The sequence below is a fragment of the Lichenostomus cassidix genome, chromosome 17 (genome assembly GCF_008360975.1).
Source record: "Lichenostomus cassidix isolate B80296 chromosome 17, HeHo_3.0, whole genome shotgun sequence".
NCBI classification, from domain to species: domain Eukaryota; kingdom Metazoa; phylum Chordata; class Aves; order Passeriformes; family Meliphagidae; genus Lichenostomus; species Lichenostomus cassidix.
Genome location: NC_139497.1, coordinates 3757780 through 3784362, shown reverse-complemented (window position 1 = coordinate 3784362; position 26583 = coordinate 3757780). Strand labels below are relative to the sequence as shown.

The 26583-nt window shown below is 54.8% G+C and overlaps 1 protein-coding gene across 5 annotated transcripts in view; it reads right to left on the bottom strand.

Moving 5' to 3' along the window:
• The window catches only part of RALGDS (ral guanine nucleotide dissociation stimulator), a 40582-nt gene that overhangs the window by 2159 nt on the left and 11840 nt on the right, over nt 1–26583 (bottom strand). For 2 of the 5 annotated variants that reach the window (XR_014855462.1, XM_085076911.1), the window contains exons 1-17: nt 20920–21350; nt 5791–5901; nt 5184–5377; nt 4759–4833; nt 4421–4614; nt 3954–4075; nt 3602–3817; nt 3380–3483; nt 2961–3045; nt 2255–2332; nt 2074–2160; nt 1714–1746; nt 1436–1557; nt 1204–1299; nt 861–1062; nt 333–692; nt 104–218 (exon numbers count right to left, since the gene is read on the bottom strand). Coding sequence is in view for 4 of the 5 variants with exons in the window: in XM_085076911.1 (XP_084933037.1) it covers nt 104–218; nt 333–692; nt 861–1062; nt 1204–1299; nt 1436–1557; nt 1714–1746; nt 2074–2160; nt 2255–2332; nt 2961–3045; nt 3380–3483; nt 3602–3817; nt 3954–4075; nt 4421–4614; nt 4759–4833; nt 5184–5377; nt 5791–5901; nt 20920–21099 (2374 nt within the window). In the remaining variant the exon portion in view is untranslated. Of the gene's footprint in view, nt 1–103; nt 219–332; nt 693–860; nt 1063–1203; nt 1300–1435; nt 1558–1713; nt 1747–2073; nt 2161–2254; nt 2333–2960; nt 3046–3379; nt 3484–3601; nt 3818–3953; nt 4076–4420; nt 4615–4758; nt 4834–5183; nt 5378–5790; nt 5902–20919; nt 21351–26583 lie in introns of those variants that run through there. The other 3 variants (XM_085076912.1, XM_085076914.1, XM_085076913.1) reach the window with 3 other exon arrangements.

Below are 26583 nucleotides of genomic sequence, written 5' to 3'. Positions count from 1 at the left end.
AGAACCTCCGCTTGCTGTCACCTCTCAACCCAGCTCCAGCCTGGTGCTGCCCAGGCTGCAGGGCTGCATGGCCCCAGCAAAGCCACCACACCCCAGCACACACCTCTCTCCTCTGAGATGATCTGCACAAGCTCATAGTCTTCAGGCCGGTCCCCATCCAGGTTGTGTTTGGCCATGGCCTTACGAATAACCACGGGCGTCTTGTCCTGGCTGGTCACCTGTGAGCACAGAGCACTATGAGCCCAGAAAGCCTCCCACTGGAGTCTCCTCCCAAAACACACCCAAGCAGGACGAGCCACCCCTCCCTGGTGTTTCCTGGGGCTGTCACTAACCAGGATGCTCTTGTACATGTTGCCGTTGTCCACAGCCAGGCTGACGCGGATGATGCAACAGTCGTCGACCTGCTGGTTGTAGAGGGGCAGCGAGAGTGAGGAGTAGCTGGAGATGCCGGAGACCGAGCGCTTGTGTGTGCGGGAAGCCGTCACCGGCGTGGAGGAGACGGAAGAGGAGGAGGCACTGCTGGAGCCTGAGCCGATGCCTGACGTGTCCAGGGAAGAGAGGGAGGTGGATTCCCAGAACTGGAGGGCAGGGAGGAGAGGGGATGCGGAGGACACAGTGGGTTTAGCTTCTCCATCGGCCACAGACGGGGCGTACCAGCGCTGGGGGAGGGAGGCCAGAGGGATCTCACTGACCTGTGACAACGGGGGACCGACACAACTACAGCCACCGGAGGCATGAGAGCAGCCCCCAGGTCCCCCATCTGATCCCCACAGCCCCAGCGCCAGGGCAGAGGTGGGACTGTCCCCACATGATGGCTGCAATGGCCCTGGGAGGCCTGGACCCTGCGAGCTGCTACATACCTTCTTCTCCTGGCAGTCGGGGGACTCGGGGATGAAGCTGATGTTGATCTCCTCCACGTCGGAGCTGCTGGAGCCGGCAGAGGTGACACTCACTGAGTCGGTGGCATCCCCACTGCACAGGTACTGCCCACACTTGAGCTGGTCGAAGGATTTTGAGTGGGAGCTGCCGCTGGCACAGGGCTCTGTGCTTGGTGGCTGCCGGCTGCAGGGAGAGAGGTGGGCAGGTGAGAAGGGAGCAGGGTGAGGGTGATTTGGCTGGCAGGACAGTGGCCATTCCTGCCTGGTCCAGCAGAGCCCAGCAGAGATGCCCCACGCTGGCCCCCAACTCCCACCAGGGACTCACTCGCTCCATCTCTTGATGATGCCAGTGTTTTTCTTGGCCTTCAACGTGTTGCTGGCTGACTCTGAGAGCGGCTCGATCTCGCATGACAGCCCATAGCTGGGAGGGGAGAGAGGAGGAGGGTTTGAGCTCCCTGTGCTGCCATAAGCACCAAGTGTGAGGAGGCAGAGCAGAGAGGAGATGAGTGGTGGGACCTCCCGAGGCACCAGCACGACCCCAGACCCCTCTCACTCACCTCTCGGCCTCGCTGAGCCGCTCCAGGCTGTGGAACCACTCCACAAACTGGTCCTCCTGTGTGAAGCTGTAGTTGTTGCAGGCTGACTGCAGCAGCTTGATCTGCGCGATGACTTCGAACTCCTGCAGCAAACAGAAGCCATGAGACCAGAATCCCCTTCCCCAAAACTGAAGAACATGACAGTTAAAAAGGAGAGGGATCAACCCCAAAGAGACTGGCACAACCTCTGATTGCACCAAGTCAGCCCTGCTGTGCAGCTGCCAGGGCAAAGCTCTCACCTTCCTTCTCTTCTCAAAGTTGATCAGCCCACCCTGGAATAGAAAGAGATGAACATCAGTATGGAGTAGGCAGAAAAATATTGCTCCCAGCCCTCCCTGTCTCTGCCTTGCTGCCACTGCAGTGGGGGAAATCCTGCTGAGAAAGTGGCCTGTTTCCTTGGGCTGACAGAGGTGGATGTGCAGTGTTGGATATGGGATGCAGTGTGGGATACAGGATGTGTGGGATGCAGTGTGGGATATGGGATGTAGAGTGGGATACAGGATGCAGTGTGGGACACAGAACACACGGGGGACCAACCAGCCCTCCTTTTATCAGCCCAGGCTCTGGGAGGAAGGGGAGGATAGGGAGGAAGTACATACATCCAGGAAATCCTTCATGGCGGTGTCGAGCATCACCAGGTCCGTGAGGAAGGTGCCAAGGTAGGGAATGGTGCCCTGCATCACACCCTGTGGGGACAGAAGGGACAGTGGGGTCAGCAGAGCTGGGACCAGCCCGGGCAGCTGCTGGGGTGGGGCACAGGGACAGCCCTGCCACACTCACCATCTCTCGCTGCTGCTGCTGCCGCTTCTGAGCCCTCTTTGGGTTGATCTCCAAGGTGGCAAATTTGGATGTGCCCTCCTGGATGGTGAGGAGAGGTGGGGATCAGCACAGGTGGGAAATGGCACTAATACCTATAAGCTAAAATTCACACCCACTTCTGCGCATATAAAACTTTCCTTGTAGGAAAGAGAAGGAAATCAAAGCTTTTTCATGGCTTGTGGAGAGGAGAACCTTACTGAATAGCAACTGCTGCTCTCATTTCCAGCTCTGTATAAATGCCTCCTCAATGGGATGCTTTGTTTCCTTTTGCATTTTGTTTCTTCTCAGTCCCTAAACCAGGTCTAGACTGGGATCTGTGGCTCCATATGGGAGAAGGACATTTTTGCTGCAGCCTATCACCACCCCACATGGAATCAAGAGGACTTTGCACCAGACTGTTAACATGCAGCTGCCTCTGGGGAACAGCTGTCACCTGGTGCTCTGGAACCCATCCCACTGCTTATCTGTCCCCTGAATTGCTCTGCCAGCTCCAAGGTAATGAGTTTTGGGTGGAGAAACAGCCCAGCCCTGGTCTGGAACCCCTGCAGGCTCCCCAGACTCAGCCCTGCCTGTGACTCCAGCAGCTCTGCCAGGCTTTATCCTCATGGATGGAACACCATGGAAACCTGAGCTGCCTGCTAGCAACAGGGCAACAAGGGTTCCCTACCTTGATGAGAAGCTCCCGGCTCAGCGAGTGGTTGTTCTCATCGGAGAAGATCTCTGACAGCTCATGGAATGTGCGGAAGCTCTCCCTGCTCAGGGGAAAACAAGGGGAAAAGTCAGCAATGCTGCCACCGTGGGGTTTCCCCCCTTGGGCTCTCTTCTGCTCACCCAAATGACCCCAGTTATGCCCACAGCTCCAGCTGGGCCTTGCTGTTTGGGAGCTGTTCCAAGGTGTTTCACAGAAGGGTGAGGTGATGATGCTTTCACTTCCTCACCCCCCTTGGGTCCCTGACACCTTACACTGGTCCCTGGGTTTTGGGCACACCCCAGGAGGCAACGCTGGGGCTGAGATGATCCTATTTACACATTCAAGGGCCACAGCACTTCCCTCCCCTTGGAACCAGCCCAGCAGGAGCTCCTTACCGCAGGACCTCATCCCAGGTCTTCTTCAGGCGGTGCACAGCGTTGCACTGCAGGGCTGAGAGGATGGCTCGGAGCGAGGAGAAGTTCTTCAGGATGCGACACTCCTGGGGGACAGACAAGGAGGTGACAGGACTCAGGTTAATCAAAGCTGGAGGATCTGCTGGGATTCCAGCACAGCAAAACCTCATCCCTTGGGCAGAGCTGAGAGGGGAGCTGTCCTACCCGAGCCACTTCGATCCACCTCTCCACCACTTTGGCCCTCTGCTGTGGCTTCAGGGACCTGTCCCCAAGACATGTGGCGATGACACAGTTGGCCACGCTGTTGAATTGTGAGACTGTGGCACGGATGGTGGGAGCCAGGTGCTCTTTGCCCTTCTTGTCCCTCTGGGACCAGATGCAGCCCAGGCAGTGGTAAGGCACCACCTTCTTAAACAGCTCCTGGAAGATAAAGGGATGGAGATGGGTCTTTGTGGGTTCCCTGGGGAGGGAACAGGCCGGGAAGGGAAAAAAAGGATGGGAAGAGCCAGGCCAGTGCCCAGAGCACCACTGAGCCAGCTGGTGGGTGAATACTTACAGCATCCATCAGTGTGAACTGCTCTGCCACCATCTCTGGGGAGAAGGAGAGGAAATCTGGCTTCCCTTCCCCGACCCCGTTCTCCTCCACCAGCTGGAAGGTGCAGCTGCCATGGTCCACAGCTGCAGGAGACAAGGGTGATGCTGAGCACTGCAGTGCCCACACTGACCCACACCAGCCCCCTGCAGACACCCACACCCCACCTCTGGCCTTTAATTCCCATCTGCCTTCACACCTCCAGACTGGAGGCTCAGATAAAAGGATACTCATTTTAAACCTGGGTGCAAGTGCCTACAGAGGATTAAAGGCAGCTTAGCTAATGCACTTAGAAATCCCACTTCTGGTGCAGCTGGATTAGCTTCCCACTGTACCCCCATGCAAGCAGGATTTATGGGTGCTGCCAACCAGCAGCACTCCCTCCACCTGCAGCCCCAAATAACCCCCCAAAAGCTGGGGGAGGACCCCACCTTCTGCCTCGGCCTCGCTCTGCTCCTGCTGCTGGAACTGGGCCAGCAGGATGCGGGCTCTGCGCTCCAGGTCGGAGCCAGGGATGTTGTGGCGCACGTAGGAGATGAGCTGCTTGAGGCAGGCGAAGTCAGGGGGCTTGCGGAAATCCTCCGAGTACTGGTCCAGCCAGGCGCCCAGGATGGAGGAGATGGTGCTGCAGGAAGGGGGAGAACACAGAGAAGAGAATCAGGTGCCAGGAGAAACCTGTGTGCAGCCCTACAAGCCCAGGAGCACTGATGGGATAACACGTCCCTCCCAAAGAGCTCCACCAGAGCCACCACAGCTCAGTCAGACTTACTTCTTCAGCTCCATCCTCTCGTCCACGGCGTGCCTGGCGTGGTCCCCATTCGCCTGCACGTGGAGTTTGCCATACCTGGTGGGGCACAGAGGGGAGGCAGTGAGCACCCTGCACTCAGCTGCCTCTCAGAGCAGCCTCCTCCCCCTCCACACCACCCCCAGCTCTGCCAAGGGCTCAGGATGAACACTGTCCTGCTCCTCCCTCTGCCACAGCCCCCCATTACAGAAATAGGGAAGCAGCCAGCACTGGCCACCTCACTGGAAGAGCTCCAGCTTCCCAGGAAGTTGTGTCCTCCCTGCCCTGTCCCAAAACCTTCACACTGACAGAGCTGGGAGAAGCCCCCAGACCTCCAAGGCACTACAGCAGAAGATGCTGTGGCTTTCCTAGACCCCCCAGCTGTGTTTTGGGGCTCAGGGCAGCCTCACCTGTTCAGCAGCAGGTCCAGCACTTGCTTGGTGGTGGCAAAGGCCCGGTAAGTGCACAGGAAGATGGTGACATAGGTGGAATCATTGCCCTTGAAGGCTGAGACCAGGTACTCCACCAGCTTCTCCAAGGTTCCAGCTTTTATCGTCCTCACCTTACACGTCTCGTAGAGGTTTAAGGCTGACTCATTCTCAAACTGCCAGGACAGGAGCAGAAATCAGTGGGCTGGGTGAAGACTGACACCACCAAGTGCAAAGTGTTCCCACCAGCTTCATGTGTTCAGGTCTAGGCTGGGACCCCTACAGTGCCTGGGGCTCTCCTGACTGGGAAAGGAAAGCTGGGTCTCCTCAGACAGCAAACACAACAGCCCAGCTGAGACCACCTGAGCACTTGGGAAATCCCAGGAAAGGCCTCGAGGGTGCCAAAATCTGACACAAATCAGAGTTGCCCTATTTTTAAAATGGGGTTGCTGATTCTTTCACCTGTGCCCCTTCCCATGGGGCAGAGGCCAGCAGATGCTCCCACTCCCCACTTCCAAATAAATACATGATTCCCATGGCAGGGAAACACCTGAATCCTCCCCTGTGGCAGGAGAAGCCCCCAGCTTACCCCCAGCCAGCGCTGCCCCTTGTTGGCTGTGTGATGGAGCTGCACTTTCCGGAGGGATATGCTGTAGATCACACCATCCTCCAGCTCTTCTCCAATCTCCTGTGTGGAGCTCTGCAAGGAAAGACAAGATACAACGTGAGATAAGGAGAGCAAAGCATGGCAGAGACGCTTTTGTGGCTCCTGTGAGGGATCCCAGCAAGCCAAAGGCAGCAGCTGGCTGGCAGAGAGTCTCCTTCACCTGCAAGCCAGGTGACACCAGTGTGTCTGGGCAGCTGAGCCCATCCAGAGTGCAGCCAGGACTTTGGGAAGCTGGTCTTGGTCTGTCCCATGTCCTCTGGCCCCACATCTCAGCCCTTCAGCAAGGCCAGGCTGTGCCAGCACCAGGGGCTGGGCACAGCAGGGACCCCTCGTGAGTGGGACAGTGACAGCCCTGGCTGCTGCCCTCCCCAAACCTCTGCCTTTCCCACGAGCTGACATTGCCTCCTGGGCTGAGCAGAGTCTCAGGAATCCCTGCAGGAAACAAGCACCTCAGTGCACTTCCCTAATAAATAAAACTGTCAAACCAAGCCGCCCACCAGCTCTGGCAGCGAGGCAGAAATCCAAGGGGAAAGCTCAAAGCTGGGGGGGAAATCCCGAGGATCTGCACCAGGGTGGGATCAGGCACAGGCAGGACAGGTCTGGGCACAGGGGACAGGCACCTCTGGGTGACATGAGGCACCCATTTCTCCTCTGGAGGATGGAGAGCACCTAAAATTTGGTGAGGGAAGGGGTGATGCTTCTCCAGGCGGTTTCCCAGGCATACACCTCCCCCAGCACCACATGCCAGCACGGGCTCAGCAGCAGCTCCAGCCCCACAAGGACAATTTGGTTCCCTCCTCCTCCTCCTCCTCCTCCTCCTCCTCTCTAACCACGCTCTGCTGAGTCAGTGCCTCCCTTAAGAAGATTTATCCAGATCCTTTTAAACACTGCAGGGATCTCCCCCGCCCTCCATCCCCCTTGCCAAATGGACTAACACCAAAACCCACAGCTCAGCAGATGGAGAAAATGCCCGAAAGCAGTAAGGTTAGAGGGGGAGATGACCATGCCCTGGGACACAGGGGTGTGGGGACAAACCTCGCCTGCCAGAGCCAGCACTGTAACTGCCCCTCAGGAGCACAAAAAGCTCTGACAACACCACAGGGCTCAAGAAGAAACTGCTATGAAGCAACCCAGGATGGATCCTTAGGATGGAGCCCAGAAGTGATGCTGCTCCCTACAAAAAATCCTCCTCCAAACCTCTCCCTGTGAGCATGGGGACAGCCAGGTTCAGAAGAGGCTGCACATCTCAGAACACGACCCTGAGCTGATGGATGGAATGTGCCCCAAAGGCTCTTTAACCACCATCCTTTATCAGCAGCACCACCACTGCAGTGGCCACTGCTCTGTTTTCACACCCTGCTCAAGCCACAGGCTTGCTCATCGCAAGGAATCAAGGCAGGGAAGCACAGCCAGCTCAAGGGGAAGCTTGAAAAAGCTTCTCATTCATGGTTGTAGTGAATGAGGGCAGAGAATCCCCCTGGGCAGGGTTACTGACTTTTTCACTTTCTGCTGAACCTGCTTTTCTCACTTCATGCCAGACCATGGAGAGGTTTGGTTTGCTGAAGGTTGAAGAGCTGTGAGGCTCTGCTGAGAACATCAGGAGCCTTTCCCAGGATTCACTGTCTTCCAGACCAGCCCTGAGAGAACCTGCACCAGGCAGCAGACACCAGACATCCTTCCTGGCACCTCTGTCTGTCCTCTCTTGTTCTGTGCTCTGGGATAGATTATGGCATAAATTTATATTCAAGCACACTGCCCTTGGGGCTGGCAGGACCTTGGGAGAGGGCTGCCAGCATAGCTAAAGCTTTGTGTCCACTCTGGATCACCCACCTACAGTGACAGCACCCAACCAAGCTGGCCAAGTTGTCCTTCCATGGATAGATGCTGTTTCCAACAAAAAGAAAGAAAAGCCATGGAAATACTTCCAAATTTGTCCTGGGCTCTTTCCCAGCCTTCATCACCCAACCTGCACATCAGCCCTGCCCTACATACCTCCCATTTATGCTGAGACTTTGGGCTGGAGGAAAGCTCTGGGTCCAGCAGGACCAGAGCCCTGTACAGCCTAACTCAGAAAAGAGATTTGGCTGGGCAGTTGTAAACCCCAGACACAAATATCAAGACAAATCAGATGCTTGCTGACATGCAATTAAATTCATAAATTAAATCATATGGGAGGAAAAAACCATCTCAGGATCAACCCATGAATCATTGGCAGCTGCTGTGCAACTACAGTGGAAAGTATTGCCACAACTGTGCAGAGTTTTCACTCTGCATTTCATGTCACGTGCAGAGGACACACCCCATTTTGACGTGTGTAAAAGCCAATTTCATTTCCTTCCCCTATCCAAAACTGTCAGATTCATTCATTTTTTTGCCTTGCTGACTGGTGTGATATCCCCCAAAGTTCCCCCTTTGCAAACCACACACGAAGGCCGCAGCTTCCCAGCGGTCTGCAGGCTCCTGCCAAGAGCCAGGAGAGCTGCTACACTGGGACATTCTAAAATTTGGCTATTTATATTCTGCGTGAGCTTCCTCTTTCCTACGGCTGCTCCTCCAAGATGCTGATTGTGCATTCTGTGCTCGTTGGTTAGAAACCAACCGAGCAAAAATTGCCAGGACAGATCCAGGAGATTCTCACTCCAACACCTGCACCAAGCACAGGTTTGTCCCCTTGCAGATGAGGAGGGAGGAAGGCTGGGAGAGACTCAAAACCTTGATCTGTGGTTCATGTTTGTGCCAGCCAGCCAGAATCCTGCACTCACAGCAGGATTTCCAGCAAGTCAACCAAAGCTGAATGCCTTCAAAATGGTCTCTAAAGAGACAGCCAAGTGCTGGTAAATGTTATTGCAACAGCCACTGCTCCCCACTGCCTGCCCTGCACATCTGCTGGGATTTTCTGCCCCTCAGAAGAAGGGAACATGAGTCAGGCTCAGCCAGCACACAAACCCTCCTCCACCAGTGCTCAGCCTGAGGGTGAGACACAGGGAACAGTCCCTTCTGCTGGCACAAGACATGAGTCCAACATGCCCAGGCAGTGCTTTAAACATCTGCAAGACGATTTGATGGTTATGGCATCTGCACCTTCCACCAAACTCATCCAGGTGGGAACCACCAACCCAGAAAGTGAGATCTGACACATTTTAAAATGGGCACCGAGAAAAGGGAAAACACAGAAAAATGAAGGTTTGATTTGATTTCCCCAGCTTGGCATGCAATCCTGGTCCTCTCCACAGAGCAGGGAAAATGCCTCTGGCTGGAGGGGCACAAGGAAAAGCCACATGTTTAACTCAGGACGCCCAGTTGTGCCGAGCAGAGGCTTTTGCTGAAGTGAACTCTGCAGGAGTTCATCCCCTGAAATATGAAACGGGAGGTCTGCACCAGATGGCTGCCCTGGGCCTGGGGACTGCCTCTTCCAACTGCAGCCAGCCCTGCAGCTCCCACTGATGGCTCAGAGCTTTTGTGACTACACCAGGGAGGAATTCCTGCTCCGTGCAATAAACTCTGCTCCTCTCTGGTGAATGTTCTAGCGCTCGGCGTGGTGTCAAACCCCACGTCGGCACTCTGAGGATTAATAAGGAGCTCTGAGATGCAGCCAAGGTTTTGTGAGCCTGGAGGAAGGGTGTGAGGGACCCTCAGAGCCAGGCAGAGAGCAGCAGAGAGCCTTCTGCTCTTCCCACCACACGAAGGGAGGGGATAACCCAAAAACCAAACAGCAAAGCAAAACATTGGCTCGGGCTCTGCATTTTGGAAAGGGTTTGAGATCAGTCACAAAGGTGGTTTTAGCAGGACAGGAGCAAAGTGCAGGATTAAGTGTGAGCACACAGCATCCCCACACGTTACACACAGACAATTACCCAACAATTACCAGGTCTTAAGAGCTCTGGTCCCACATGCCCCGGGTTAGTGCACTGGCCTCCAAAAGCACAAAAATAATGAACTGTCAGTGGAAAAAGGTATTCATTTCAGCACACGTGGAAGAGGCACAACTGCCTAAAGTGTTTTTACTGATGTTCCCTGGGCCACGGCTGGTTTAACAATCAAGATATTCGTGTTACTCTGCTCCCTTTCAGTCGAGCCACACAAAATGCCTGTTCTACAGACAGGTACAGCACAGCTCTGAGAGGATCTGCAGGATCCTGAAATCTGAGGATCTCTGAGATCCCTGCACTGTGATTTCAAAGGGGCTGCTGCTACCAGCCCCAAGAGAGGAGCAGACACTCACCCTGCCCATGGGAAGCCAGGAATGTGTGCCTGTTGGGAATTAACAGCCTCACTGGCTAACGAGACAAGAAAAGGCAGAGCTGAGCCTCGGAGACGTCACCAGGAGTTTCCCATTGAAGCTCCGCGCTTGCACAAGCTCAAAAGAACTCGATGAAAGGTGGTAAAGCCAGAAACAGCGAGGGGGAGTTCAGTCTTTGCAATCCCCAACCCCTGCTCAGAATAATCCCTTCCCACCAGCAACGGGAAATGGACCTTTCCGGAAATGAAAGAAAGCAGCTCCACCATGGCCAATGTCCCCCACGGGTGACACCAACCCCGAGTTAACTTCCATTTCACCCTCGGGAGCAAACCCTGAGCCCCTGCAAGGAACAGCAGCCACTTTGGGACCTCTGGTGTGAACCCAAGTGCACGGCATTATGTAAAAGGAAATAGGAAAAAAAGGCACCCCCGGGTAGTGAAAGGAAAACAAGTGCAGTTCTGTGAAGCGAAGATAAAGACCGCAAAAGCAGAAGCACCCTCTGTCCCACACGTCCCAAATAAGCACACGCAGCACAACGCTCTTCCTCACGGGGACTTCCAGGCAAAAAGCCCTGCTGGGGCTGTTCCCCCAGCTCTGCCTCCAGGGATTGCCCACTCCTGGCACTCACTGGCAGCTTCCTTCCCCTGGCTGTGCTCAGGAAGGCTACAAGGGCTACCCGAGCTGGCGAGGAAGCTGACAAACATCCCCTGTGCCCATGCTGGTGACTCACAGAAGGTCGTTTGGGACAGCAGCCCCACTTTTGCTCCCAAACACCATCCCAGAGATGGCCATAGTGGCACTTGGGGGGGTTTTCTCCAGCTGAGCAAGCTGATCTCCCACTGTCTCCTTTCCCCCCGAGGGTTCCTGCTGCTGCTGGAGGAGCTCAGTTTCCTGCCCTGGGCATTGCCCTCTGTGCAGAGATGTTCAGCAGAGAAGACACAATTCCTCTGGGTTTTCAACACTCTCTGCCTTCCTTCCTGCCTGCTCCGAGCTGCCTCAAACCAGGACTGATTCCAACAGCCCATTAAAACACAACAACAAAGGAGGAAACAGGAAAAGAACAGAAAAAGGGCCAGAAGCTAAACTTAAATCCGCCATGAAAAAGGAGTCGTTTTGCCAGGACACCAAGCCAGTGGCAACAGCTGAGGGCCTGTTCTCTCCCCATCAGTGGCTGGGCTGGGTTTTCCTGCCATTTTTCTCTGCTCCAGGTGTTTCAGCATGGAAAGCTGTGCCCCAGGGGAGCCAGTGCATCACCCAGCACCAGGATGGGGCAGACAGAGGCCACATCACCCCATATCTGCCTCCTGTGGGGAATCCTACACCTCCTCCCTCAGGTTCTGGGGCTCCTGAGGCTGACAGCAGGTCTGATCCTGTGCCTGAGCCCCAGAGGGGATGCAGAGAGTACCCAGAGGCAGCCTTCTCCAGCCTGGCAGCTCAGGGAGAAGGGAAGCTGGCAGATGGGTTACAAAGGCATCTTGTGACTCAGTGAGTCAGTGGCTGGAGCAAGGATTAGGAGCTCAGTGCTGGAGTCCAGGAACCAGACAGAGCACACACACACAAGATCCCTCCCCCGTTTGCTCTTAAAGAAAACTAAGAGCCTTCCCACATGGAGAGAAACTTTTGCTCGTTTTGTGGTTTGGAAATCAAGACCTGCAAAGGCTCTGCATGGCCACTCCATCCCTTCAGGGGGAGGATCAGACCCCAAGGTGGGGAGGATGCAGATGCTGGGGAATCAACCTGACAGGGAAAAGCAAACTCCAGGCTCAACAAGGATGACTGGCTAACTCCAAACCCTTACACCCAGGAGCAGAGATGACCACCAGCCATTTACATCCCCATCTGAAAACACCACCCAGAGCAGGGGACGTGCTGGGATGGGCTCCCCTCGCAGGCTGTTCCAAGAAAACTGAGTGCAGCAGGTTTTGCTTCCTCTCTGAGTCGATAGAAAAAAAAAAAAAGATCCCGCAGACACAGCAGTTCTGGCTCTTGCTCCACAGCCCTGAGCTCTGTGCTCGTGATGGCTCCAGCAGCATCCCTGCCCAGAGCCTCTGCAGGGCAGGCTGGCAGCAGAGGGATGAAGCTCTCGCTCACAGAGCAACTGTTCCACCACCAGTGTACCCACAACCCCCGGGGCATGACTGGAAGTGAAACCAGAATGACACAGCTGGTGGAAAACGGTGTATAAAAAATTAATATAGATATTGCTCGGCGAGGTTAAATAAAGATCTAGCAACTCATCCCGAGTCATTCTGGCTCAGAACAAAAGGGTTGTGTTTTACTGAGATGGAACAGAAAAATCTGCAAAACAACCTAACTGAAACAAGTTCAAAAATCAATTCATTTTTTCTGGGTGGATGGTAGCACCTGGAAGTCACATGCAACATGACAGCTCCCCAGAGCCTTGTTCAAATGTGAATTAAAACATGAGGGGTGCCCTGAAGAGTTCCAGGCTACCTGACCTAATGCTACTCTGTTGATTCCACCTCCAAAACAGGGTCCTGGTGCACCAAATGTGTTATTTCTGCTGCAGCAATAACTGCCAGGTGTATTGGAGAAGAGATGGAGATGAGGTTGGCACTTGGAGCTGATGTTCCTTGAAACTGATTGGAATGGTCACACCTGAAATGTCAATTCTGTCTAAACACATGTTCACCAAGACACACAGACCTGTTCCTGGTGGCAGCTCCAGGGCAATGCTTGTCCCTAGCATGGATCAGCACCTGCAAGTGACTTCATCTTCCCAAAAGTCCTTACATTTCCAGAGACACAAAACCTTGAATATTCTCCAGCTCTCAGACAGCCAAAAGATTATTTTTAATTAGTACCAGCTGCAATAAAATCATCTCCTTTTGCCAAACCTGCCCCTTGCCTCAGCATGCCCATGTCCTGCATGACTGAAGTGCTCACCTGCAGCATGAGCAAGGTGAGATATGCAGGAAGAGCAAAGCAAACATCACAACTGCAGCAACTGCCAGGTGTAAAACACCTGCCCAGCCCCAGCAGGAGGCTTGCAGCCCCCCATGCCATGGTGAACCATCCCTCCAGTCCCACACTGACATCCCCAGGGAGTTTTATCACACACCATTCCCAAGTTAAGCTGTAAATGCAGATGCCTATGCAGTAACTCCCCTGCTGCAGCTTGCAGAGGGGGAAAGACAGCACAGTCCCATCTTCCTGGAATTTGGAAGGTGCACATTTTGGGGTGGCCAGGCTGGGTGGTCACACCATGACTGACAGAAGCTGCACCCTTCCCCTTCGTTCCCATTCGAACAAGGTTAATTTTGATTCAGCTAAGACACATCCTTAGCTCAGATAAGCAGAACCCAAATAAACCCTCGTGAAATAACTGTGTCCACCCATGTGTTTACCCCACCTTACGTCAACTGACATTCCCTCCACCAAACCTGGTGTGACTGAACGTGGGCAAAGCCGACAAACCCAGACCTTTCGGGGTCCCCTCCTTAAAATCCCAACACACAGCCTGTGCAGAGGAGGATGCTCAGCGTGCCCCCAGCCCAGCCTGGCCCAGGGCACGCTGTGCCAGCCGGATCAATGGCACCACTGTGCTCCCGGGGCCACAGAAGGGCTCGCAGTGCCGGTGGCACAGGGACAGGCTCGGGGACGGCTCGCTCTTTGTGTGCGTGTCTGCACCAGGGTGACCCAGTAAACAGCTGAAGCAGAGAAAATGCAGGAACAATCCAGCGCAGGGAGGCAGAGAGGGGCTGACGGTGAAAGGACGGCGGGAATAAATGCGAGGCTTTGTTCTCCGGTCGTGCCCCTCTCGCCCAGCTCCCACCCCGGCCGGATGACGCGCGGCTCCTGCATTTGCTGCTGGCTTGTGCTTCCCGGGATCAGCCTGGCTCGTCCCTGCTGGCTTGTGCTTCCCGGGATCAGCCTGGCTCGTCCCAGCCTCCTCCTGACACCCGCAGCCCCAGTGTGTCCCAGCACATCCCAGTTGCAACTCCCAGACCATCATCATCATCCCCTCTGCTACGGAGATTCTCCCCTCGGGTAATCCTGCTACTCGTTCCCCTCCCGTGGGAAGGTGGAAGAGACGAGAGCAGCGAGCACTTTTGCTTTGCAATCAACCGAATCTCACCTTGGGAGCATCATTTAAATCGGTGCCAAGGAGGCAGGAGGTGCTACACGAGCAGGTGTCAACAAGCCGACACCCGGCGGGGCTGCAGTCGGGATGCTCTGCCAGCTCCGTGGGATCTCCACAGCTGAAGCAACGGAGATTTTGCCATTAGCTGGCGCGTTTGGGGAGAAAACAACTGGGAAAAGATGAAAATATTTCCACTTCATAATAAAATGGTGTTGGGGGACACACTAAAAGCTGAGGTGTGCAATGACCATGGGGCAGAACCAAGGTGAAGAGGGCAGAGGTGCCCACCTTGCTGCCCTGACTCCTTTCCTTTAGCATTCCCTGGATTAAGACAGCTCAAGTCTCAAACATCCCCATCCTCCCCGAGCTGAGTTTTACTGAGGAACACACCAAAATCCATGGGAATGAGCACTGGGAGAGATGCAGTTTGTGGAATACCACCCCCCCAAGAAGCACCTCGGGGAATAAGTGTTTGTTGTGACACTGGTGTGAGCCATAGCTGTGCTCTGAGTCACCCCCAGCACTGCGAGGGAAGAACCAGCCAGGCCTGTCCCGTCTTCGTGTCAATTCTCACGTTTGCAACCGGGACTGAGTCGAGTAAACCACATTGTCTAGATATCCAGTAATCCCAGTGGCTGTCACCAGCAACGGGCACTGCCAACGCACCGCTCAGCACGAGGCTCCTGGTCAGCAGAGCTGCAGCTGGGACCAAACAGCCATGAAAAGTATCCTCAAAATCGAACCAAGAGCAACATTCGGAGGAAAGCTGGGCTGCTTTGAGATGATGAACCAGCCTGAGCATTGGCCTTGCTCTGGACAGGCTGCTTAAACTGGAAGGTGAGGTTCTGAACCCCCACAACCCCATGAGGATGGTGCTTCAGCATCCTTTTTGACTTCCCACAGCTGAGCTTTGCCCCTGCCAGTCCCAGGCAAGCTGCTTTGCTTTGCCCAGCTTGGCTAAACGCTGGTTTCCTGCAGTTAGTTCCAACCCTAAGAGGTGAACCCAAAGCAAACACATTATTTCACAAACACACTCTGGCTGGGGCAGGAGCCTGGGGCAGGCTCTCGGCTTGGGAGTCTCCATGGAGACCCAACCACTGCAAAGAGCAGGGAAAGGGTGCGTGGTTTTGCTCCATCACATGAAAAGAAGTTCTGGTGAGGCAGGGTAGCGAGCCCTTTGAAAAGCAGGTTTCCACACCAGCCCTCAGTTGGGCTGCTGGAGTGTGGTTAGCAGAGAGCAAAGCCTCTCCAAAAATAATGCCTCAGCATTCCACATGAAGCTGCCTCCGATGAGTTTCCTCTCCAATCTGCTCTGTTTGCAAGTTAGACCAACTTTTTTTTCCCCCTCCTGTCAGCTCCAAGGACTCAGCTTGTGCCTGGCAGCTGGAGCAATCCCCATCCTGCCTCTGCCCAGCCCGGGGCTCCCCATGCAGCTGCTCCCACCAGCACCCCACGTGCAGAAGGAAGACGCCCTGTCCCGTCCCAGCATGTTTCTGACAGCAGAGCTCATCCAAATACCAACGGGGTAATGAAAACAAACGGCTGTGGAGCTAGCCGAGGAGAACGGGCCACGCCAGGAGCCTCTGCCTGTGCTTAATCTCCAGTGACATTTAGCTGTCACATAACTCCTGACCCTCAGGTAGAGGGAACTCGGTGTTATCTAATGTACAAGTGCTGCCCTACAAGAACCCGAGCCAACACAGCCCCGGGAATGTAACCCAAAACCGGAGAGGTGATTTGCATAGCATCACAAAAACAAACCAAAATCAGGTGAGAGGGATGGAGGTTTGAGGTGCTGCAGAGTCACCACGTCACCACAGCTGAGCAGAGCAGCGTTTGCCCAACACAGCCCATGCTGAGAATTAGGAAAGGACTTTCCTGACACCCCTGGCAGAGCTGTTCCCAGGTGTCAAGGCAGCAAAATGCCACCACAAGAGCCTTTTCTGCAATCCCCAGAGCAGAGCTACCCCTGTGTGCCCAGAGCAGCCCCTGCTCTGATCCCCTCCCCGTGACTCCCTTCAGACAGCCAACCTGCCAGCCCGAGGAGCAGCTGGGGTTACTGGGATTACTGGGATTACTGCTCTGTGCCCGAGCTCAGCGCTCCCTTTCCCTAATGACTCAGGAGCAAAGTCCAAATGCATCATTACTGGGGCTGTGGAGGGCTGGGGCAGCTGTGACATGCAGGTGAGTCCTCCCAGGGACAATGAGACAAGCTGGTATCTGGAGGATCCAAACATCCCTGCTGCTGCTGTTCCCAGGAATGCTCCAGCCAGAGGCTGCCACAGTTTCAGTGAGATGCTAACAGCTCTTCCCAGGCACCAAACCCCACAGCCAGCATCCCCTTTCAGCCTGCAGATGCTTCCCTCTGCAAAGCAAAGGTCCCACAGACCCCTGGAACAACAGGCACACATTTAGGATTAGCCACAGATGCTGCTGTGGGATCTAACCCACACAAACAGCAGGGGATAAACACATTAACCTGCAAAAGGTGTGAGTCCCACAGCTCAACTCTTTCTCCCCAAGGCCTGAGGAATGTTTCAAACCCCGATCCTCCTCAGCCAGCCCCTGCAGGTGTCATCCCACCGAAGCAATGCACAAACCCTGTCTCTCCATGAGCTGTGCTGGAGCCCCCCGGGCCCCCCGCCAGCAGCTCAGCCAGCTTTGTATCCAAATCCTGCTCCTTAGCAACCACATTTTTTTCCCCCCCTCTTGCTGAGTCCGTGGGAGATGGAGAAATATTTGAGAACTGAGACAGCCCTGCTGCAAGGATATATTTAAATAAAAGGAACGTGTCCGTTTGAAAGGCAGTCATTAGGCAGCTCTGGAGATAACGGCGTTAGAGAAAGTGTGAGCAGGGCATACCCAGCCTTTAAATGTGATCTGGAGTGACCTAAATAAGCTCTTTCCTCCTTCGATTGCACTCCCCTCGGGGGAGAGAGTGGCTGGTTGGAGAGATGGGGAGATGGAGGAGCTGCTGGTGGGGAAGCCCTTCCCAAGGCCAGACCAACTCAGCTGGCCCTAAAAACAGGTCATGCTCTGGCCCTAAGTGTGGGGTGGTCACAGCCAGCCCCCCAAATCCCAAAGGGTGGTGGGTGCCAGCTGAGTGAGACCATCCCTGCAGGCACAGCTGGCCTGCTGCTCCTTTTGCTCATCACAGCCCAAAGCCAGGCACAGGGAAATGGGGAAATACTCCAAGGCTGCAGTTACTTGCCCCTGAGAGCCATAAAAAGCCAGGCTGTAGTGGAGCAGTAGTGCAGTCTGGGGTGGGGGGCTGAAGCTGGGTGATGCTGAGACACAGGGATGGCCTGAGGGGTGGCTTGCCCATTCAGCTTGTGAATAAACAAAGATTTCAGTTGCCACGGCTGCCAATTTGGTCCTAAATCCACTAAAACCCCAGTGAGATCCCAGTATGGGGATTCCCACCCCTATAGAAACATGGCATGGCAGCCCCTGAGTAAAACAATTATTCCACAAACACATTTAGAAGCATCTCTCCAACTTCTCTCAAACCATATCAAACAATAATAACAAAAATCCTCAATAATAATAAAAATCCCTCCCACCTCTGTTGTTCCCACCCTGCATCAGCCACCAACAATCAACGTCCCAGCCTGCTCCAGGCCTCACCCACTGCTCCAAACCTCTCTGGAAGGGGGCCAGAAGGTAGGTCCCCATCCAAGAAATAACAACAGATGATGTTCATCTGGCAAATTGCAAGGGACATATCAGGTTGTGCCTGGGGGAGAACAGGCTGGGAGGAAAGGATCTTATTCCAAAGGCACCATAGGAAGCGAAGAGAAAATGACTTTTAAGAGATATCTTTGCCCCTCCCTTCTAGCTGTAAAGAACAAGCACTGACCTCCAAGGCATCTGGGCTGAGCAATTCAAGTTTTCAAGGATGCATTTAGCAACTGAAAATCTCCTAATTGTTCAGAAAACAAACACAGCCGGAATAGCAAGGACATGGGCTTTTTTATAAGTGTCAGCCTGGCCTTGCCAGAGCTTCAGCAACATCAGCTTCATGAAAGTTTCAGTCTGTGTCATCTGCAGTGCTGCTCTAGGCCATTCCTGGCCAGCAGAACCAGGAGAGACACCAAATTCACTCTGTGGCCCCTGCTGGACTGCAAGGATTGACACTCACTGCTGATTTGGAGTGGATTGGACCTGGAAAGGTCAAAGCAAAAGGTCTGCAAAGCTGCTCTGTCAACCCCCCACTTGAGACAGTTTAAATTTTCCATCCCCTGTGGTTAAAATCACGGTGAGAACACTTGGCTCACATGGCCAGGAGGCCTCCAAGTGATCGATATGGTTGCTGTGGGATACAGGCAAAGTCTTCCCTGCTGCCATCCCCGGGGGTTCAGAGAGGACCAGGGAGTGAGCCACATTCCCTGTGACCTGCCCAGCAGCTTTCCAGGGATCCTCTGTTCCCTGTGGGACCAGACTGTCCACCCACAAGTTGGCACAGCTCTGCCAAAACCCAGCACTGGGGACACACTGAGCCTGGAGAGCACAGCTCCCTTTGGCTGAGGTGCCACAGGTCCCACCATGGACCTGGGGACTGCCACTGGGGCTCAGCAAAACACTGACAGTCTCTGGGGCTTCTTATTCAAATAATCTGCATTCTCTTCTCAGTGTGCATCTATAACTCTGCATGAGGATTACAGCCCCACCAGGACACCACTGACACATTTTTTCCATCCCCCAGTCAGGCAGTGAACACCCCATGCATCCCAAAGCTGCTCAGGAGGCCATGGGTCACTGTGAACCTCCTGAGATGCCCCTTTTCTCTCCATGATTTGCAAATGGATGGCACAGAAAGAGGAAGAATTTGCCTGCAAGTTGTTCAGGGCTGGGAGGAAAGCCTGAGTGAGTGAGACAGGGACTGCTCTGACCATTCCCCAGCACAGAAATGTGGGCAAACACAGCTTGGGAGGAGGTCTGGCTGGCAGCTGTGCCATGCTCGGGCAGGCAGGGGTTTGCCCAGTGCCAGTGGGGGTCATGCAAAGCCCTCCTCAGCCCTGTCACTTTTTCCTCTCAGCCGCATCGCCCGAGATGCTCCAAACCCTCTCAACCCCACAGCCTCCTCCAGCCGGGGTTCACTGTGGCTCTCATGTGCCAGACAGCCTCTCCTCCGGGATGAGAGCAGCACGATGATCACCCCCTCCTTTCCCTCTTTTGCTCCCCCTGCCAAAAGCGCGGCCCCTCAGCCTCCCGGAGCGCCGCGGGCCGGCGAGGCTGGACTTCCTGCCAGGCATAACACGAACCAGATGATGTACTCCAAACCATGTCAGAACGCCCACCCCCAGGAGGGAGAGAGGCAGGGAGGGGGAAATAAACTGGATGGAGCTTTCATGAACTCTCTGCAGAGCTGATGAGCCACTGCCACCAGGCTGGAGGTGAACCGGTACAGCCCCAGCCTGAGCTCATCCCTGCCTGGCCGGGGCTGAGCCAGACTTTCCACCCCAGGTTGAGGGTTAGATCGTTTGGCGCTGGCAGAAGGAGCCATTGCCCTCCCTGAAACACTGGCTGCCCTCAGCGGATATCTGCACAGCAACCAAAGAGGCTTCAGTGGTGGTTCCCCCCCTGCACCGCCCCCATTGCAGCGGGGAGCATCCAGAGCAGCACATCTGCAGCTGGCTGGCTCTAAATCCCGGCAAAGCCACCCTCGCTGACCCTCGCTGCTGTTAACCCCTGCGCCACCAGGGACTTCTCAACGCCAAAACCTTCCTCCCGCTCCTGACACACCGTTTGCTCCCGATCGGCGACACTCCCACCACACCGGTGACGATCATCCATTACTCAGATAAAAGGCTCTGACTCAGATTATTTCGGGTGCCACCACATGCGACTGCCATCAACAAAGCACTCGGGCCTCACCGGGACCAGCCTGACTTTGAAGAAGCCGAGGTCGAATCCAAACAAGCACAATTATTTTGTATCCTCCAGGAAAAGTCCTCCCGATGCCCGTAACCTTCCCAGAGGACACTTTTGTGGTTTGAACGAGGCTGGAGCCTTCCCAAGCAGCTCAGTTCTGAGCAGACTCCTGCCTCCCGCAGCCAAAGTCTCAGATGAAATATTAAAAGCCCGAAGTTTTCACAGTCTGCCCCTTTCCCTGGGTGCCTGGAGGGAGAGCATCTGGTTTCTCCTAACAGCTGCCAGCTAGTCCCGCGGGGTGCAAAAAAAAAGCCAAGCAGGGGCACCCATTTGTTTAATAAAATGAAACCTAAAGCACCTAAAAAAACCCTAAAGTACCTAAAGACGCCTACAGGAAGGCTGGAGAGGGACTTTTGAAAGGGCACGGAGCGATAGGACATGGGGGAATGGCTTCAAGCTGAAGGAGGGTAGATTTAGATTAGATATTAGGAAGAAATTGTTCCCTGCGAGGATGGTGAGGCCCTGGCACAGGCTGCCCGGAGAAGCTGCGGCTGCCCCATCCCTGGAAGTGTTCCAGACCAGGCTGGATGGTGCTTGGAGCAACCTGGCACAGTGGAAGGTGTCCTGCCCGTGGCAGGGGGTGAGCAAAATCATCTTTGCGCTCCCTTCGAACCGAAACCACTCTGTGACTCTATGCAACAGGATTCCGCGAAACGCTCTGCGGGTAGCAGCCTGCCACAGCCATCTCCTCGCTAAACTCCGGGTCGGCTCTGCCAAAACTGAGCAAACCAGAGACCCCCAAACCAGCCCGGGGTTCGCACCCCGCACTCACCTCGAGCGGCGGCAGGTCGGGGTCGAGCTGCGTGAAGCTGTGCAGCACCACGGGGCTGCTCTCTCCGGCCACCTCCAGCTTGACGCCTCCCCAGAGGCTCCTGGCCCGCCGGCAGCCCTCGAACATCCTCTCGGGCCCGGCGGGGCCATGGTGCGGCGGGGCGCGGCGGCGGCTCACCATCGGCGGGGCAGCCGCATCCCCGGCCCCGCAACCCGCCGCCGGCCCCGCCAGCCCCCCCGGCTGCCCGGGGAGCCGCAGCGGGACGTGGGGGGGATGCTGGGGGGCAGCGGGAGCCGCGGCGGTGCTGTTCGGAGCGCTGAGCAGCCCGCAGCCGCCCCCGCGCCGAACCGGCGGGCTGATGTCACGGCGGGGCAGGGAGCGAGCCGGCGAGGCTGCAAACCAGGCGCTGGATTTCCTCCCGCTGCCTCCGCCCGCCCCCGGGGGCTGGCCCGGCTCGGCTCGGCCCCCTCGGGGAGGGGGGACGGGGACGCGGCAGGCGGGAGTAGCCCCGGGGCCACTAAAAGGGGCGGCGGGAGGGAGGAGGATGCTCGGGGGGATGCAGGGTGGGTGACCGGAGCCCCAGCTGGGCGGGGGAAACAGCGGGGTGTTACCGGAGGTGGGAGGAAAGTCACACAGGTGACAACAACGGCTTTGGGGAGGATTTTTGTGTCACCAGGTGCTCGTGAAGCACCTGGGGTCCACAGCACCGAGGAAAAAGTGTGAAGTGCAAGCACGTGAATGTGATCAGCACGTGTTTTCGTCTGAATATTATCTCAGCCCATGAGCTCAGCGCTCAGAGCCCTGCCCAGCCAGCCCCTCGCTGGCCGCAGCTGGGCTTTGTGGCGTGACACGGTCACAGCCCTGCGGGGACAGCCGGCAGTGTCCCCGGCGAGATGGAGTGATGTGACCCACAGTGCCGGGCAGAGGGGCGATTAGGGACCAGGGCACCTGCTCCGGGCCCAGCGGGGACTCTGAGAAAGCAAAACGTGCTTGGGGGACAGCGGGGCTGCAGAGCCCACTTTAGAGACCCCCTGCGACATAATTTTGTTTTCAGAGGCAGAGAGAAAGCGGCAAAGCTGTTTGTCATCCATCAGCCCCCCGCGCTGAGCACAGCGTGCTCCTGCCCTCCCCTGCTCTTCCCCTTCCCTCCTCACACACTGCTGAGAAACTGCATCCCAGGGTCCGGGCAGTTGCTGCTGACACCACCAAAAACCTGGGCTTTCATGCCTCAGCTCCCTCTGCAGCTGAAACAACATTGGCCTCCCAGCCCTGTGGCTTTATTTCCAACGAGGACATGCAGCCAAGGCTCGCACGTCCAGCTCTGCCCAGGGCACCAGCAGCTCCTGCCCGGGCAGGAAGGGATTAACAAAGCTGCCAGGCTGTGATAGGCTTCAAACTGGAAAGTTTACCAGGCAGAAGGATGAGCCAGGACAACGTGGGCTATTGTCCTGCTTTATCTGGAGCCAAAGAGGTCAGAGGGGACTTCCTGGACACCCTGGGAAAGGGGACCCAGCCCTGCAGCAGGGCCTTGCACTGCCCATGGTGACCCCACAGCTTTGGGGGCAATGCCCATTTTAACCCTGGCCAGGCACAGAGTTCCAGCCCTGATCTCTGCCCAGGTCACCCTGCAGGGCCAGGTGGGTCACCAGAGCTTTCTCCACTGCAGGAGGATGTGATGATGCTCCGTGCAGAGGTGTCCCCAGCCCCACTGACACATCACCCAGAAACCAAATGACACTGCAAAATATACTGTGAAACTCAGTGCCGTGCATCACTTTGCCCAGGACATGCCAAAATCAGAGGCAGGGACCATTTTTCCAGCAGAAATCAGTTCTGCCTCTCCAGGCTGTGAAGCCTTTGGGAGGCAGAACTGCTTTGCTTCATGTTTGAGAGCAGAGAGATCACAGCAGAGTGATTCCAGGGGTATCTGGAATCGCTGGGCATCGCTGGGCATCACTCGAGTGCACACAACAACCAACAGCAGCACTCATTTCCAGCTGGCAGAACCCTCCCTGAGCCTCCAGCTTCGTCTGACCTCTGCAGAAAGATGCAGCTCTGTTTGATGGGCAATTTGCACCGTCCCTCGGTTGACCACTAAAGATGGCTTCAGGGGAAAAACACTTCTGATAATGGATAATAAATAATATAAGGCAGGAAGGCAACTGCGAGGGTTTAAAAATAGCCAGTCGGTTTCCTTTCTCCTCTCCTGGGAACCTTCTGGGTCTGAAAAGCAAAACACTCAGAGCGGGGTCAGGAGCCCAAGTTCAGGATGTTTGCTCTGCCTAGCTAACCCCAAACACTCAGCCGTCAGGGGCAAGGCTCTTGAAAATCATGAGATGCAAAACAAATAACTTTTCAGGGCTTCTTATTTGCCTCTAAGCGCACAGTTGAAAGAGAACAGGCAGAATCACACCCCCGGCAGCCTTGAAGGTCTAGAAATTGTTGCAAAATGTAATTAATTCAAATGCACGTGACTTCAGGGATTTAAGAAAACAATCAATGCTTGAGTGACTCATTAAAAAAATACACTGTCAATTTGCACTTGGCAAACTCAGCAAGAAAAACTTTTCACAAGGCGCCGAGCTTGTTGATGTCATCTGTAAATGTCCCATCGACTCTGGCAGGCCCAGGAACTGGGTGCTGTGGGAAATCCATCCCTTTGTGTCTTACCACCACTCTGAAATCAGCTCTGGGCTGGATAAACACAAACCCACATGGCCAACAGTGGAGCAGCTCTGCTCCTCTGCCTCGATATCCAGCCTTTCCTGCATGGTTAATAACATGGGGTGGGTAACACAGAGAGGCTTTTGGAAACTCTAAGCCAGTTTTCTGGTTTGGGAATCAATTTGGGTCAATCTGTTGGTCAGGACCTGCAGGACCTGCAGATTCAGAGCTCAGTTAATAACCAGGCTCAGCATGGACCCTGAGTTGTCTCTGCCCAGCACATCCAGGCTCGTGGTGTCTGAGCATCCTCCCAGCTCCATCCTGCAGCTTTCATCTCCCTGCTCTGCTGCCAAGTGGGGCTTTCCAGCATATTTCCTACAGGGCAAAACTCACAGTGACCCAATTCCTGTGCTCAGTGCTGCTGTGGGTTTTTTTTCCATCAAGCAAGGCTGCTCACCCCAAAGCATGGCTCACAAACACTTCCACAGGGGTACTCCTGCTGCCTGAAACACCTCAGCACTCCTGCCACCACCCCTAGGGCACTGCCACCACCCCGAGGCCACTGCCACCACCCCGAGGCCACTGCCACCACCCCAACCAACCCTATTCTCTTTGAGCCTCAGCGAAACTACAGCAGGACAGATGCCAAGAGCTGCAAACAGCTGATCTCAGCCCCGAGCAGAGCAGGCAGGAATCACCCTCAGCACCTCCAGCAGAGCCCCTCTGGAGCATCACACACCTCCAGCTTTCGTTGTTGGACCAGCAAGGGAGCCAGGATCCAAACCAGCAGCCTCTGATGGGAACTGGGCTGCTTTATGTGGGAGTTGCAACATTATCCGGCCTCTGTCCCAAGCCCTGGCAGCAGCTCACAGGCTCTAAAATGGAGCCCACAGCACTTCCTTCTATTGTGCAGCTGGGGAAGCCCTTCTTGCTGCTGTTTTTAAGGCATTTTGGAGGAAAAGTGCTACCTATTTACAAGAATTGCTAACTAAAGGTTAGGCGTCATGTGCTGGATCAAAACTTTTTGGGGATTTCAATTTTGTTTGGAGAGACTTTCGTTTTTGCTGCACAGACTCAACTGGAAGGTTATTTTATAAGGAATAATAACAATAATAATAACAATAATAATAACAATAATAATAATAATAAACAACTAGTGCTATCTCTTCCATGTCAGGATGAGGGGAAAAGCCTCCAAGCTTTGTGCAAGAAGGGAAATTGATGTCATGGCTCTATTCATACAATCTGTGCAGAGAGGTGAGATTGCAGCAACTGCTCCCCAAATTCGGGGACCCAGAGATCTCAGCCAGCCCTCACCGACCCAATTCTCACCTGCAGCATGATCAATACCCTGATTTAACCAGATTTTAGGTGAGAGCCACCCACCACTTGCCACGGCTTACATCAAGCGTGGATTTTAGGAGATTCTCTGCTGAGTGTCTCAGATCCAGAGCAGTCGGATCACTCCCTGTGCCTCCAGGTTCAGGGCGTTTCTCAGGCCATTTCCCGCCAGATCAGGCACTGTGAACTCTGTGCTGGCAGGGAGGAAGGCTGGCTCGGGCTCTCCTGCACTTTGTGCCCCAACACCCCTTTTTCCCCACAGCCACGGATCCAGAGCCAGTTAATTCGGGAGCACAGCTCTCCTCCACACCAAGCACTAACACAGCGAGGCAAGCCCCTCATTACTGTCAGCTCCTAGCAGAGGAAGCACAGCAAATCCCAGGGCAATCAGGATCTAAAACTCTCCATCCAGCTATTCTGTGTTTCATTTCCTGCAGCCCCTGTGCACAGCTGGGCCACGGCAGCTCCTGTGGAGGCTGCTGGCTCCTGAACCTCAGCGATGGCAATGCAATTATTCCACAAGCCTTGCAGGCTAAAGACCTTGCAGGAGTATTTCTCCTCCATCCTACTCCTTGCAGCAACCCCTTGACCACAGTAGAATCACAGAATTTTTGGGGAGTTGGATTCCAACAGGTTTTTTTGGATTCCAACAGGTTTGGGTTGAAAGGGACCTTGAAGATCATCTTGTTCCAAGCCCTGCCACAGTCAGGGACACTTTCCACTATCCCAGGTTGCTCCAAGCACCATCCAACCTGGCCTTGGACACTTCCAGGGATCCAGGAGCAGCCAGGGCCTGCCCACCCTAACAGGGAATTCTTCCTAATCTCTAATCTAAACCTACCCTCCATCAATTTAAAGCCATTCTCCCTTGTCCCATCACTTGGGCCTTGTCCAAACCAAGTGACAACACAAACCTCCGTTTTTCAAGCTTTCTGACCTCTAAAAGCTCATCAGAACCAGGCCAATGTGTGGGACAATGGAAAATCAAGCCACTTTCTTAGAAAGAAATGACCACAGCACACTCTGGGTGGGCACCTGGATTGCTTTGCAGAGAAGAAAATACTCAGAAAAATCAGAAGCAAGATACAACTACTAATATGAAAACATGTCCAGATAGCCAAGGACAGCAGCACCCACGGTGTGAAAATACCAAGAGACCTCACAGAGCACTGCTGGCAGGGGATGCAGGGACCAAAGCTCACTTTTTTGGGAGCATCCCAAGACACCAGCGACTTTTGCTAGGTACCATCCCCACACCGGGAGGATGTGCAGCTGTAGCTCCGGGTTGGCAGCGTTTTCCCTTTTTCCACGTGGCTCTCCATGCTGGCTGTGACACTCCCTGGAGTGCAGAGTTCAGCAGGCATTAAGCTGCTGAAGCCTGACACGCTGCAGACACGCCACAGCTCCTCTGGTAAGGACTACTATTTCTCGAGCTGTTTGTCTTTAAAGGCAGCTTTTATCTCCCTATCACCTTTCTGCCAGAATGGTTCAGTCAGCTCTTTTAACAAGCGCCACCTAAGGTGCTTGCAACCGAAAGAAAAACAGGAAAAACATTTCTCCGTGTTGCTTAGCAATCAGTGTGTGACTGGTTAGCCTCCCAGGTGCTCCGTTATTGTAATTTCCATCCCTGCTTGCTCGGGTTGTCTGCAGAGCAGCCAG